Raw genomic sequence first — 13,390 nt, 5'->3', positions numbered from 1 at the left:
TGCAGCGTTCATGGGGTTGTTGTGACCCAGGTGCAGGACCCGCCACTTGCCCTTGTTGAACCTCAGACGACTGGCCTCAACCCATCGATCCAGCATCACAGTATCACAGTGTGTTTGGGATTGGAAGGGACCTCAAAAGCTCATCCAGTCCAATTCCCTGCCGGAGCAGGAACGCTTAGGTGAGGTTGCACAGGAACATGTCCAGGTGGGTTCTGAATGTCTGCAGAGAAGGAGACTCCACAACCTCCCTGGGCAGCCTGGGCCAGGCTCTGGCACCCTCACCATGAAGAAGTTTTTTCTCAAATTTAAGTGGAACCTCTTGTGTTCCAGCTTGATCCCATTACCTCTTGTCCTACCATTGTTTGTCACCAAGAAGAGCCTGGCTCCATCCTCATGGTACTCACCCTTTATATATTTATAAACATTAATAAGGTCACCTCTCAGTCTCCTCTTCTCTAAACTGAAGAGACCCAGCTCCCTCAGCCTTTCTTCATAAGGGAGATGCTCCACTCCCTTAATCATCTTGGTTGCCCTACGCTGGACCCTCTCCAGCAGTTCCCTGTCCTGCTGGAACTGAGGGGCCCAGAACTGGACACAATATTCCAGATGTGGTCTCACCAGGGCGGAGTAGAGGGGAAGGAGAACCTCTCTCGATCTACTAACCACCGCCCTTCTAATACACCCGAGGATGCCATTGGCCTTCCTGGCCACAAGGGCCCAGTGCTGGCTCATGGTCATCCTGTTGTCCATCAGGACCCCCAGGTCCCTTTCCCCTACACTGCTCTCTAATATGTAATTTCCCAACCTATACTGGAACCTGGGGTTGTTCCTGCCCAGATGCAGGACTCTACACTTTCCCTTGTTAAATTTCATTAGGTTATTCCCTGCCCAACTCTCCAGCCTGTCCAGGTCTCTGATGGCAGCACAGCCTTCTGGTGTGTCAGCCACACCTCCCAGCTTAGTGTCATCAGCAAACTTGCTGATAGTACACTCTATTCCCTCGTCTAAATCGTTAATGAATATATTGAATAATATTGGCCCCCGTACTGACCCCTGAGGCACTCCACTAGATACTGGCCTCCAAATAGACTCCGCACCATTGACTACCACTCTCTGGCTTCTCTCCTTAAGCCAGTTTGCAACCCACCTCTATTGTCTAGACCACACCTCCTCAACTTAGCTGTGAGGATGCTGTGGGAGACTGTGTCAAAGGCTTTACTGAAGTCAAGATAGACCACATCCACCGCTCTGCCATCATCCATCCACCTTGTTACATTCTCAGGCTATGAGGTTGGTCAAGCATGACTTACCCTTGGTAAAGCCATGCTGACTGCCCCTAATAACCCTCTTATCCTTGATACGCCTTGAGATGGCACCAAGGACAAGCTGTTCCATTACTTTCCCAGGTACAGAGGTGAGGCTGACCGGTCTATAATTACCTGAGTCCTCCTTCTTGCCCTTTTTGAAGACTGGAGTGACATTTGCTTTCCTCCAGTCCTCAGGCACCTCTCTCGTTCCCAAGACTTGGCAAAGATGATGGAGAGTGGTCCAGCAATGACTTCAGCCAGCTCCCTCAGCACCCATGGATGCATCCCATCTGGACTCATGGATTTGTGGATGTCCAGACTATTTAATTGCTCCCTAACCCAGTCCTCATTGACTAAAGCAAACTCCTCCATTGACCTGGCTTCATCCAGGGTCTCAGGTGTACAGGGCTCCCCAGGACAGCCCCCAGCAGAGTAGACAGAGACAAAGAACGCATTCAGTAACTCTGCCTTCTCTGTATCTTCTGCCACCAGGGCACCAACCCCGTTCATCAGTGGACCTACATTGCCTCTGGTATTAGTTTTATCTGCCACGTATTTGAAAAAGTTCTTTTTGCTGTCCTTGACCCCTCTCGCCAGCTGTAATTCTAAGGAGGCCTTGGCTATCCTATCCGCCTTCCTACATCCTCTAACAGCAGCCTTATATGCTTCCCAAGTGGCCAGCCCCTGCTTCCATGACCTGTAAACTCTTCTCTTCTGCTTGAGCATACCCAACAGATCCCTATTCAACCACGCAGGCCTCCTGGCTCCCTTCCTTGACTTCCTACGTATGGGGATGTTCTGATCCTGAGTATGGAAGAAGCAACTGCTTGAAAAGGCCAAAGTTTGCCCTGCTAAAGTCCAGGGTTGCAATTCTACTTGCTGTTCTGTTCCTGCCACACAAGATGCTGAACTCCACCATGTCATGGTCACTACAACCCAGGCAGCCTTCAACCTTTACCGCTTCGACCAGCCCCTCCTTGTTAGTGAGGATGAGCTCCAGCAGCTCCTCTCGTGGTGGGCTCCTCCACCATCTGCATGAGGAAGTTCTCATCAATGCACTGGAGGAACCTCCTGGACTGTGCCTGGCTGGCTGAATGGTCCTTCCAGCAAACAGCAGGGAAGTTCAAATCCCCACCACAACCAGGGCCTGTGAGTGTGAGGCCGCTCTCAGCTGCCTGTAGAGGCCTCATCAGCTTCCTGACCTTGATCTGGTGGCCTGTAACAGACACCCTCAACAGTGTCTCACCTGCCAGCCTGCCCCTTAATTCTGACCCATACACTCTCAACTCGCTCGTCATCCACTCCGGGGCAGAATTTAGTACACTGTAGTTGCTCTCTCACAAGAGAGCAACTCCACCATGAGACATACGTCACTATTCCTCCAGTCATTCTCCAGCACTTTCTATGTTAGAGTTCTTTGAGACAGCAACTCATTAAAAAAGTGCTATTTTGCAAGAATATTCCATGCAATACTTCCTCAGCTGCATGACAAAGGCAGCGACAGGAACAAACCTCTGTCAGGTAGAATCAGCAGTTGCTCCAGTAGCACAGCCGGGTGGTCACTCCCGAGCTGCAGGGAGGGAGATGAGGAGAAGCCAAGTGCCTTGTGCCTGCAGAAGTGCCATAAGAAACTCAAGAGTTGGGAGAGGAACTTCTGAATACCAGAGCTGCTCATTGAGTACCACGTTACAAAGCTTCTCCTTGAAAAAACAGGTAAACACAGAGGACTCTGCCTAGAAGTGGTATGAATCATGACAGATGATGTTCTTTATGTGTTTTCCTCTCCTGTAAGAATTACTACCTCTTCAAATAATGAAAAAGGAAGAAAGGAGCTTTTGGAGCATCAAAGAACTGCAATTCCTGCACTCTACCTCAAACAACCACCCAAAAAGACACTGCTATATGCTGTTCAGCTGGGTTAAGACACATATGAAGCCCCATCTTCAGGATTCTGTCCTCCTAAACATTTTTCGCACACAGCCTTTTATGTCAACGAAAAATAAAACTGGCTGAAAGACTGCTATGGCTAAATGAGCACAAATAAAACTGGCTGAAAGACTGCTATGGCTAAATGAGCACAATCCTCCACAGCGCAGGATATCTAATCGTATATTAACACTAATCTTTGCATAGAAGGAACAAGGAAGTATCCATTCAGCCACATTGGTTTTCAATTTAAAGTAAATATACACATATACCACTAAAACTATGGATAAGTCTCAACAAGATGAGAATTGTACTGAGGCCATGGGGTGAATATATACACTCAAATACGTACAATCACTTTAAAAAGAAGTATAAACACTTTAAATGGCTCCCAACTTTCCCCTCAATTTATTTCTTTTTGGTTCAGCTTGGTAAGCATCATGTGAGAATGAAGTGATGAGCAAAGAGCTAAAAAAACAGTAGTTGAAAAGGACTATATGAAACAATTTGAGTGAGATATTTAATAAGCAAATCTTTTAACATTGCACCAACTTGGCAACATCCACAAACAGCGTCGTTTCCTGCCTCTGGTGACAGAATTCAATGGAAACAGCCTTAAAAATTTGTCAAGGTTGTGTTACCATGTGGAAACAGCTTAAAGGAGAGAGGAGTGTCAGAACAGCTGATAGCTTTCAGTTTGGAACAAGAACTGTCAATGAGCTTGCCCTGTGCAAAGCAACAACTCCTCCAGCTCTCAGCAGTGATAAGATGCCCGATGGTCTGCAGAAACTCAGCAGGAGCTAAAAATCCACCTTGCACAGAGAGAAGATACTGCCCTGGTTACCTGAACAATGGGAGGGAGAGGAGGACAGAAATGTTCCATCTCCCTGGCTCCAAGAGTCTTGGTCCTGAAGAAACACTCGACCATGCCTGGAAAAATGAAAGCTGTAGAGAAATACGCAAAATGCCATAAAAAATTTCAAAGCAAACAGAAATCCACATTTTATAAAAAAGAAATTGAGTCATAGTGTATTTTGGAATGACTGCTTTAGATACTTCATGACTATCATGTTTCCTCTTATCAATCTTTAATTAACCTGGAACCTCCTTCTTGGTTTCCACCAATACTGTTTCCTTTGACTTCAGTATCCTTGACAAATTCTCCCAGACTTGTAAACTTCTTTCTACATCTCATCAGAAGAGAAAGCTGGCTGGGAAAGTTACGTCGGTAGCCTATGAATCTCATGCCCTTAAGAGACGCAAGTGCATTCTCTCACCTGCTGAAATAGATTCAAACCACATTTCACTTGTGCTTGGCATTCTAAATGTCCTGAGGGTTTTTCAGAAAGTTAAATATCCTTACACCATGGTAATCTTCATGCCCCAAAGACCTCTGAAGGTCTCCTCATCATCTTTATTTGCAAAGTAAGTGCTGTACGTTCCACTTGTTTCAAGGCAAGTTCTCCTTCCTGTCTTTATGCAACATTCACACGTCTGAAGGAACCAGAAACACCAGAAACGCCGAAAAACTGTGTTTGAAAAATAAAATTGTCCACTTGTGAGAAAAACGTTATTTTGTCATTTTGTTTTGTTTCTGGCTTCAAGAATGTTAAATCCCAGTGAGATGATTTTGCTTCCCTTATTGCTGGTTGCATGGGTGTTTGTCTACACTTGTACATAAACTTTGGTCTCATGTGCTGTTGCTGTTGGTTCCATATTTATACATATGTACCCAAAGTAGCTGAAAGTTGTTCTGCGCAGTCATTAAGTAAAACAGTAAAACTTTGCATTCCTTTTGGTTTCCCATAATCCTCAGGCACTGAAGGAAACATAATTTGGAAATCAGCCTTTTGCCGTACGCTGGGGCTGTCACCTCGGGTCATCGCTTCTGGTGGGTCTGGCTGTTGAATGCAGTGGCTGTTTCTCAGGACTCTGACGGTCCAGAGAAAGTAGTGCCAAGTTAAGGTTCAGAGACCGATGGAGCTTCAAAGTTTCTGCTTCCAAAACAGCAGCTTTGGGATCCCTGGCCACAGCTGCTAAGGAGGCCGAAAGCTCTTGGTGAAGGTCCGAGAGCTCCCGGCTGGTCTTTGTGCAGCTCTCAATATAGTCTTGCTTGTATTTTCGTTCTTGTGCCAGCTGCTTCTGCAGTAGGGACACCTGAAAGAGGCAAAAGGCCAAGCTCAGCCAAGCCCACGCTGTCAGGACCAGCCACAGCTCCACGGTACCAGCCAGCAGGGAAGACGTGTCCTCTAACTCCAGCCCCGACAAACACTTTGTCCCTCTCAATGGGCAGCAACATGTTCCCAGAGTCACCCTGAACGGAGAGGGAGAGCCCCAGCTGCGCTCAGCTCCTCAGCCACAGCAGCTCTGGGATGTTCCTCTGCCCGCTGTGGAGCGGAGGGGATGGCAGCGCTGGGAGCAGCACTTCAGGCTTTGCTGTTTGGGGGAAACAGCTCAGGACAGTGATAAAACAAACATCCATACAGGGCTCAGGTCTCTAGCTCAGTCCTATATTGGGATCACAATCAGCACAGAAGAGCAATACGAGACCAATGAGTGTTTGAAGGCTCTAAGCTCTGGCACTGCCTCGGATCCCTGGAGCTCTGACACGATGCAGATACGCTGCTAATTGAGCCACAGGAAAACAGGAAGAGTCAACACGATAAGGAAGACTCAAGGGGATCCCCCTTATATATATAAAATACAAATATTCTCTATTTTCTGGTGAGTTCCAGTTCCTCTCCGACCCTGCCTGACCTTCAGGGTTGTCAGAGCCCAGACCCAGGTGAATGATGTGTCTGGCCATGGCCAACAGCTGTGTCTGACCCTGCCTGCTGCACTCCCTTCCTGACGGCCAAACCGACCCCGGGCTGCAGCGCTGTGCAAAGCTGTGCCCATCAGTGCGGCCAAGGCAGCTCTGGATGAGTTTCCTGCTCCTCACCTGCTGCTGGAGCTCGGCCAAGCGACAAGTGCAGCACGTGTGGGACTCCTCCTGTGAAGAAAACACAAGGATTTCTTTTTGTCTCCAGTTTAGTCAAAGCTGCAGCCCGTATCTGAGTTTTATGAAGTCTCTACTGGGGGCTGCTGCCACTGGGATTTGCCATCGTTCCTCCCTATGGCCAGACCCCCCTGCCACCCAGTGCGATTCTGTTCTCACCTGTCTAGAAGCCGGCACCTCCCGCTGGTCAGAGAGAGACAACCCGCACGCATCTGGCAGCGACCGACCACGGCAACATCTCTTCAGCCTCCTGCGTTCACGTTCCACCTGCACGTTGGGGAGGAGAAAGGGTCACAGACTCAGGCCACCAAACGAGGAGCAGAAGGACCCCTGCACATCAGGGCAAGGAGATTTCTGCTCACAGACTGTCACTTGCACCTGAGAACGTTGGAGCAAAACGCACTCGAAGCAGAATATGGAGGAGAAAGGGCAAGAGAGAGTCCAGTGTGTGTGGATGGGGACACTGGGGCAAGAAGGCGGGAACCCCAGTGAATGTGCAGTTGTGAAGGCAACGGGTGCCAGAAGGGAGAGAAAACAGACAGCGAGTGTCCACAGCGGGAGGGGGAGAGGGCAGGAAACCAGCAGAGGACTCCAGAGTGCCGTCTGGGAAACGTGTGGTGTTCCAGAGCACCGGGAGGCTTTGCAGAGGCAGGGAAAGCCTGTTTTACCAGCTCCAGGGTCCTCCTGAGCTCAGCGTTGTATTGCTTCAGCTCCGTCTTCTCCAGTTCCAGCCTTGCAACTGCTCCCTGCAGACATTCCAGCCGCTGCGACAGGCGTCTCTTCTCTGAGAGCCAGGAGAGCCGCTCCCCTTCTGCAGCAGCCTGCTGGGGATTCAGAGAGGAGATGGTGGAGCTGGTGCCACACGCAGGTTACAAGGGCCAGAATGAACAAGCCGGGGAGAGTGAGCGGGATCAGGACCGGACAGGGCCAAGTCCCTTCTTCTCCCCCTTGGGCCACAGCCCAAAACAGCCCGAATCTCTCTTCACAGGAGCCCCCTCCAGCCCACCTGGGAGAAATGGAATTGTTTGTTCTGGACATGCCTCCTGCTAGTTTGGTTCGGTGTCCCCCATTTTGGTTTTGAGAGAGACTGTAAACATTAACTGGCTATTCCAAAGGTCCAGAGTATTGCCAGCTCCCTCTCAGCCATCTCTTTTCCATCATGAAGGCTTCCACATATACTGTTCCTGTTAGGGAAGCTATTTAACATCTTGTTCACCCTCTCTGACCCTCACTGTATATTCTCCTATCTATAGCTCTACTCCCTGTCCTGGCACAACCAAACAATATGCAAGATGTGGGTGAACCATGTGTTGCTGCAGTGATTAAATACTGAGGTTTTGTTCTGTGTTCCCTTTTCCTGTAACATCATCAATACAGAACTGTTCTTTGAAAAGAATGACATTATCAACCAAGGCCTGTGCACCGATCTGAACTTACTCAAGAGCCACCTGCCTCTCGTGGGTTTCTTGAGGATCTGCTCCTTGAAGCAACTTCTGACACACCTCTAAATGTGGTCTTGCTGTTGGCACTGTACTGATCTCATTACCTGATCTTATGCTGTTGTGTACCTGATCCATTAGTATTAATATAGGGATGCAACTGAAGTCTCCCATTGTTTTCGTCTTTCCTGCCCTTGTCACTCCACTGCTTCCCATCAACAGATCACAATACCTGTCATCATCGTGATGAGGTTGGCAGTGATATTTCTCGAGGAATGTGTAAATGTATAATGCATAAATACAGCACTTTATCAGTAGCATCTTCGTATATCTGTATACTAACATAATGCTAAAAGTGTTGGCAGAGTCCCAGGCAAGTTTGCAGCCCAGACTGTTGCAGCAGCTCCACTGGCAGCACCTGAGCCAGATCACCTGGGACAAATCCACACTCATTTGCCTTCCTGCTTTTGGGGCTGTAGCACAAGTACATCTGGAATGGCAATGAAGCCTTTAACCAGATCACGCAACAGTACCAATTCCATTATTTTAACACAGTAGAAAAGCTGTTCCTAGAAATCTCCATCTCTGAAAGCATCCTCTAAGCACCATCGGTGTCACTGCTGTTCAGCCATTGGTATAAAACTGTACCGAGTTCCATACATTAATGTGGCCAACCGTGCCCTTTCCTTGCTGTGGCAAATCCTCCCCAGGACACGCTGGCCAAGCTTGGCCAGACAGGAGAGAACCAACGACCCAGCCCCAGCCGTGGGACTGCAGTTCATTTTAACGTCGAGCTCTGTTGTTCTGTCAGTAGTTCTGGGCTGGGCAGGAAACGTTCCAGCAGGTGAACGGTCTCTGGGCGGCCCTGCACAGACAGGCCAGCCCGCTGGCTGCGCTCATGGGGCTTTGGCCAAGCAGGTCGTGGAGCTATCACAGAATCACAGACTGGTTGGGGTTGAAGGGACCTCTGGAGATCATCCAGTCCAACCCACCTGCTAATGCAGATTCACCAGAGCAGATCACACAGCATTACGTCCAGGTGGGAGACTCCACACCTGCTCTGGGCAGCCTGTTCCAGGCTCTGGCACCTCACAGTAAAGAAGTTTCTCTTCATGTTTAGACAGAACCTCCTGTGCTTCAGTCTGTGTCCGTTGCCTCCTAATCCTATCATTGGACATCACTGAAAAGAGTCTGGTCCATCCTCTTGACAGTCACCCTTCAGATATTTATCAACATAAACAAGATCCCTCTCAGTTTCTCCTCTCCAGCTGAACAGCCCCAGCTCTCTCAGTCTCTCTTCATCAGAAAGATGCTCCAGACCCCTGATCATCTTCATAGCCCTTCACTGGACTCCCTCCAGGAATTCCTTGTCCTTCTTAAACTGGGGAGCCCAGAGTTGGACACAGTAACTCCAGATGTGGCCTCCCCAGGGCAGAGTGGAGGGGGAGGAACAACCTTCCTCCTCATGCACCCCAGGTACCATTGGCCTCTTGGCCACAAGGGCACATTGGTGACTCATGGTCACCCTGTCGTCGACCAGAACTCCCAAGACCTTCTCTGCAGAGCTGCTTTCCAGCAGGTCCACCCCAACCTGTATTGGTACCTGGGGTTGCTCCTCCCCAGGTGCAGGACCCTACACTTGCCCTTGTTGAATTCCATCAGGTTCTTCTCTGCCCAGTCCAGCCTGGCCAGGTCTCTGGATGGCAGCACAGCCTCTGGTGTGTCAGCCACTCCTCCCAGTTTGGTGTTATCAGCAAACTTGCTGAGGGTGCCCTCAGTCTCTTCATCCAGGTCACTGATGAACAGGTTAAACAGGACTGGACCAAACACTGACCCCTGGGGAACCCCAGTAATTATAGGCCTCCAACCAGACTCTGCACCATTGATCACAACCCTCTGAGCTCTGCCATCCACCTCACCATGCATTTGTCCAGCCCATACTTCCTGAGCTTGTCTATGAAGATGTTGTGAGAGACAATGCCAAAAGCCTTGCTGAAGTCAAGGTAGACAATGTCCACTGCTCTTCCCTCAACTATCCAGCCAGTCATGTCATCATAAAAGGCTATCAGGTTGGTCAAGCATGATTTCCCTTTGGTGAACCCATGCTGACTACTCCTGATAACCTTAGTTTCCTCCATATGCTTGGAAATGACGTCCAGAGTAAGTTGTTCCATAACCTTTCCAGAGTTGGAGGTGAGACTGACTGGCCTGTAGTTTCCTGGGTCATCCTTCTTTCCCTTTTTGAAGGCTGGAGTGTCACTGGCTTTCCTCCAGTCCTCAAGTACCTCTCCTGTTCTCCAAGACTTTTCAATGATGGAGAGTGGCTTTGCAATAACATCTGCCAACTCTCTCAGCACTTGTGGGTGCATCCCATCGGGCCCCATGGATTTGTGGATGTCCAGATTGTCTAAACTATCTCTAACCTGATGCTCCTCAAACAAGCCAAAGTCTTCCTTTTACCAGACTTTCTCTCCTGTCTCTAGCATCTGGGATTCCTGAGGGCCTTTTTTAGCATTAAAGCATTAAAGATGGAAGCAAAGATGGCATTCAGTAACTCTGCCTTCTCTGTGTCATCTGTCACCAGGACACCCTCCTCATTCAGCAGCGCACCTACATTTTCCCTAACCTTCCTTTTGCTGCTGATGTACTTGAAGAAGCCCTTCTTGTTGTCTTTGACATCCCTGGCCAGATTTAATTCCAAGTGGAGCTTGGCCTTCCTCACCACATCCCTGCCTATTCTAATGGCCGCCTTATATTCCTCCCAGGTGGTCTGTCCCTTTTTACACATCACATAAACATAGTTCTTCCGCCTGAGTTTTGACAGGAATATATACTCCCATGTCTTTATGGGAACCATCTTTAGAATCCTTGAGAGACATTTCAGTTGGCTGATGGTCCCTCAAGTGCCCACCTGATGATGAAACCGGTCCGTGTCCCTCTCTGAAACCATGTTCTGCAGGACAGCTGCTTCTGCCCTCAGAGTCCCAGTGGCCATTTCACTCCTGGTGAGGGCAAGAGTCAGTGCTTGTGCCTTCTGCTGCCATTTCAGTTCTCTGCTTTCCGTCTGCTTCAAAAGAGCAGCCACACGCTCCAGTTCTTCCCCCTTTGCTTTCCTCTCCTCTTCCAGCTGTTGGGTCAGCTCCTTCTGCCTTCTCAAGAGACCATCTCTCTCCTGGACAACTTGCCTCTTCTCTGCCTCCTCTTCCTCCCACTTTTGGAGTCTCTGGATTTGTTTCTTCAGGGTCTCCCCGTCATCTTTCCATCGCAGAGCCGATGTTAATTGTTTCAGGAGGTCACTCTGCCTTCTAAGGTCTTGTTCCCTCCCTTCCAGAGTCTCCTCTAAATACCTGACTCTGTCTCTCTGGTGCTCGAGATCTTCATCCTTCTTTGGAAGAGTCTGTTGAACATGCTGGAGGTCTTCCCGAAGAGCTCTTATTTCCTCTTCTAATTCTCTTTGCTCACCTTGAACCTTGGTCTCTCGTCCCCTCTCAGGGCAGACTTCTCCCCGGAGCGTCTCCTGCTCTCTGTGGTGTCTAACCTCTTCAGTCTTCTGGCTTAGCCTGACCTGGAGATTCTGCAGGGTCTTCAATTCTTCTTCATTGTCTTCATCCCTCTTCCTCATCACTTCCTCAAGCAGATTGACTTGTTTCTGGCATGATGTTAGAGCTATTTTCATGTTTTCTTCAGAAAGCTGGAACATATTAATTTGCTCTGTCTGCTGAAGGAACTCCAAACAGTTCTCCTTCACTATTTGGCTCATTTTGTCTAGATCCTGCTGCAGACTCTGAGCCTGCTTGCCTTTCAACTCCTTCTGCTCTTGAAGGTCCTGGACATGTTCTTGCAAAGACACTATCTCTTGATCTCTAGCTTCTAAAGAAGATTCAGCACATTCTAGTTTTTGCCTTATGGCTTCGGTCTGCATCACTGCCTCCTCCTTTTCCTGCTGAAGTTTAGAGACAGCCCCCTCCAGAACCTCTATCTTGCTTTCTCTTTCTTTTAGAGTCAGTTGTGCTGCTTGAAGATTTCTTTGCTCACCTTCATGCTGTTTCTCCTTTTCCCTGTATGCCTCACATTGCTCTCTAAGTGATAAAATTTCTTGCTCTTGTTTCTTTAGTGCCACTTGAAGATGCTGCAGAATTTCCTTCTGCTGTTCAGAGTCTTGTTCTTGATTTTGGAGGGTCTCAATCACTTCCTTCTGAGATTCAATCAGGAAATCCTTTTCTTTCAGTATTGTCTTAGTGTATTCTATGTCTCTGTGTAAGACATTCATCTGTTTTTCTGTTTTTTCCTCATAGCTCCTTCTTTGTTGCTTTTGGATGTCTATGAGTCTGTCCTTTTCTTTTAAGGTTTCTAAGGTCTGCTCCAGTTGGTCATGGACAGTCCTTAACTGCATTTCCATGACTTCTTCAGCTTCCTGGCTTTGCTTTTGTTGTGCGTCAAGTTCTTCATCTTTTTTAGCTAAAAAAAGTGTCATCTTTTCTACTTGACCATGAAGCTCTTGCAGGCGCTCCTCTTGCTGTTCCTTGTACTGCTGCAAGAGTCTTAACTGATCCCTTTGAGAATCACACTCGCTCTCTCTGTCCTTAAGAACTGCCCTCAGGTGTTCAAGGCTTGTGTGGAGAGATTTTGCCTGTTCTCCCTCTGCTTCCAGTTCTTGGATCCGCTGAGTCAGAGATGTAAGCTCTGAATTTTTTACCTTCAAGTTTTCTTTCATATGATCAAGATCCACAAGCAGATTTTTCACTTGTGATGCACCATGTTGTTCTAGAATCATTATTTTCCCCTCCTGGAATTGGATCTCCTGGTCTCTCTCCTCCAGCTCTTTGGTCATTTTACTGACAGCAGTCCTCTGCGATTCTAATTGCTTCTCCAGCTCCGCTATCAGTGCTTGCTGGGATCTGATCTCCTGCTCTCTCTCCTCCAGCTCTTTGCTCATCCCACTTACAACCGTCCTCTGCAGCTCCTGCTGCTTCTCCAGCTCCCGGATCTGGTCTTGCTGGGATTGCACCTGCTGGTTTTTCTCTGCCATGTCCTTCATCACCCGATCAAGAGCAGTTCTCTGCATTTCTTTCTGATTTTCCAGCATTCTCATCTGTTCCTGGTACAACTGTGTTTCTCCTTCCCTCTCTGACAGGGCATCATTCATATGAATGAGAGTCTCCTGCAAAGCTTTACCCTCTGCTGCCTCTTGCTGCAGCATCTGCATTTTCTGCCACTGTGTTTCCACCTCCTCATTTTTGATTTTTAAGATAGACAAAGTAGTTTGAAGTTCTTGTTCAAGGCAGTGGTTCATATCTGTTGCTGTGTTTGCTCGGCTCTCAGCGGCTGTGACTGACTCCTGGAGACGTTCTCTCTCCCATACCAGCTTTTCTTTAGCTGCTTCCAGCCTGTCCCGTTCATGCTGCAAAACAGCAAGAAAAAGATCAAGTCATTCCAACTGTCCTACTGGGTTTGCACTCCTGTTCAGTGCCAGCCCAGGGCTGCCCGCTTTCTCCTGCCTCTCGGGGTGTTCAGACCTTTCCTGCACCTCCAGCTCCGGCTTTCCCAGCTCGCTCAGCCCGTCCCACCTTCCTCTGTGCCCTTCCCTGACCCTCCTCCAGCTCCAGTGTGTTCTGCTGGGGAGCAGCCGCCTGAGCTGAAGCCAGGATGCACTTTAGTGCATTTTGGGGGCGTTTGTTTGGCCCTCCACTGCACAGAGATTTCATGGCACCTTCCTCTGG

The 13,390-nt window shown here is 48.7% G+C and overlaps 1 protein-coding gene across 8 annotated transcripts in view; it reads right to left on the bottom strand.

Moving 5' to 3' along the window:
* Positions 1 to 3,731: 3,731 nt before the first annotated feature.
* The window catches only part of CEP250 (centrosomal protein 250), a 31,826-nt gene continuing 22,167 nt past the window's right edge, over positions 3,732 to 13,390 (bottom strand). For 4 of the 8 annotated variants that reach the window (XM_065032608.1, XM_065032610.1, XM_065032611.1 and 1 more), the window contains 5 exons: positions 10,582 to 13,071; positions 6,900 to 7,055; positions 6,391 to 6,498; positions 6,175 to 6,225; positions 3,732 to 5,390 (listed from right to left, as the gene is read on the bottom strand). In XM_065032608.1, the coding sequence (XP_064888680.1) occupies positions 5,103 to 5,390; positions 6,175 to 6,225; positions 6,391 to 6,498; positions 6,900 to 7,055; positions 10,582 to 13,071 (3,093 nt within the window). In that variant the 3' untranslated portion in view covers positions 3,732 to 5,102. Of the gene's footprint in view, positions 5,391 to 6,174; positions 6,226 to 6,390; positions 6,499 to 6,609; positions 7,056 to 10,581; positions 13,072 to 13,390 lie in introns of all 8 variants that reach the window. The other 4 variants (XM_065032609.1, XM_065032612.1, XR_010466666.1 and 1 more) reach the window with 3 other exon arrangements.

This window comes from Columba livia, chromosome 16 (genome assembly GCF_036013475.1).
Source record: "Columba livia isolate bColLiv1 breed racing homer chromosome 16, bColLiv1.pat.W.v2, whole genome shotgun sequence".
Taxonomy (NCBI): Eukaryota; Metazoa; Chordata; class Aves; order Columbiformes; family Columbidae; genus Columba; species Columba livia.
The sequence above is the reverse complement of the archived record's forward strand: the minus strand, read 5'-3'. Positions and strand labels throughout refer to the sequence as shown.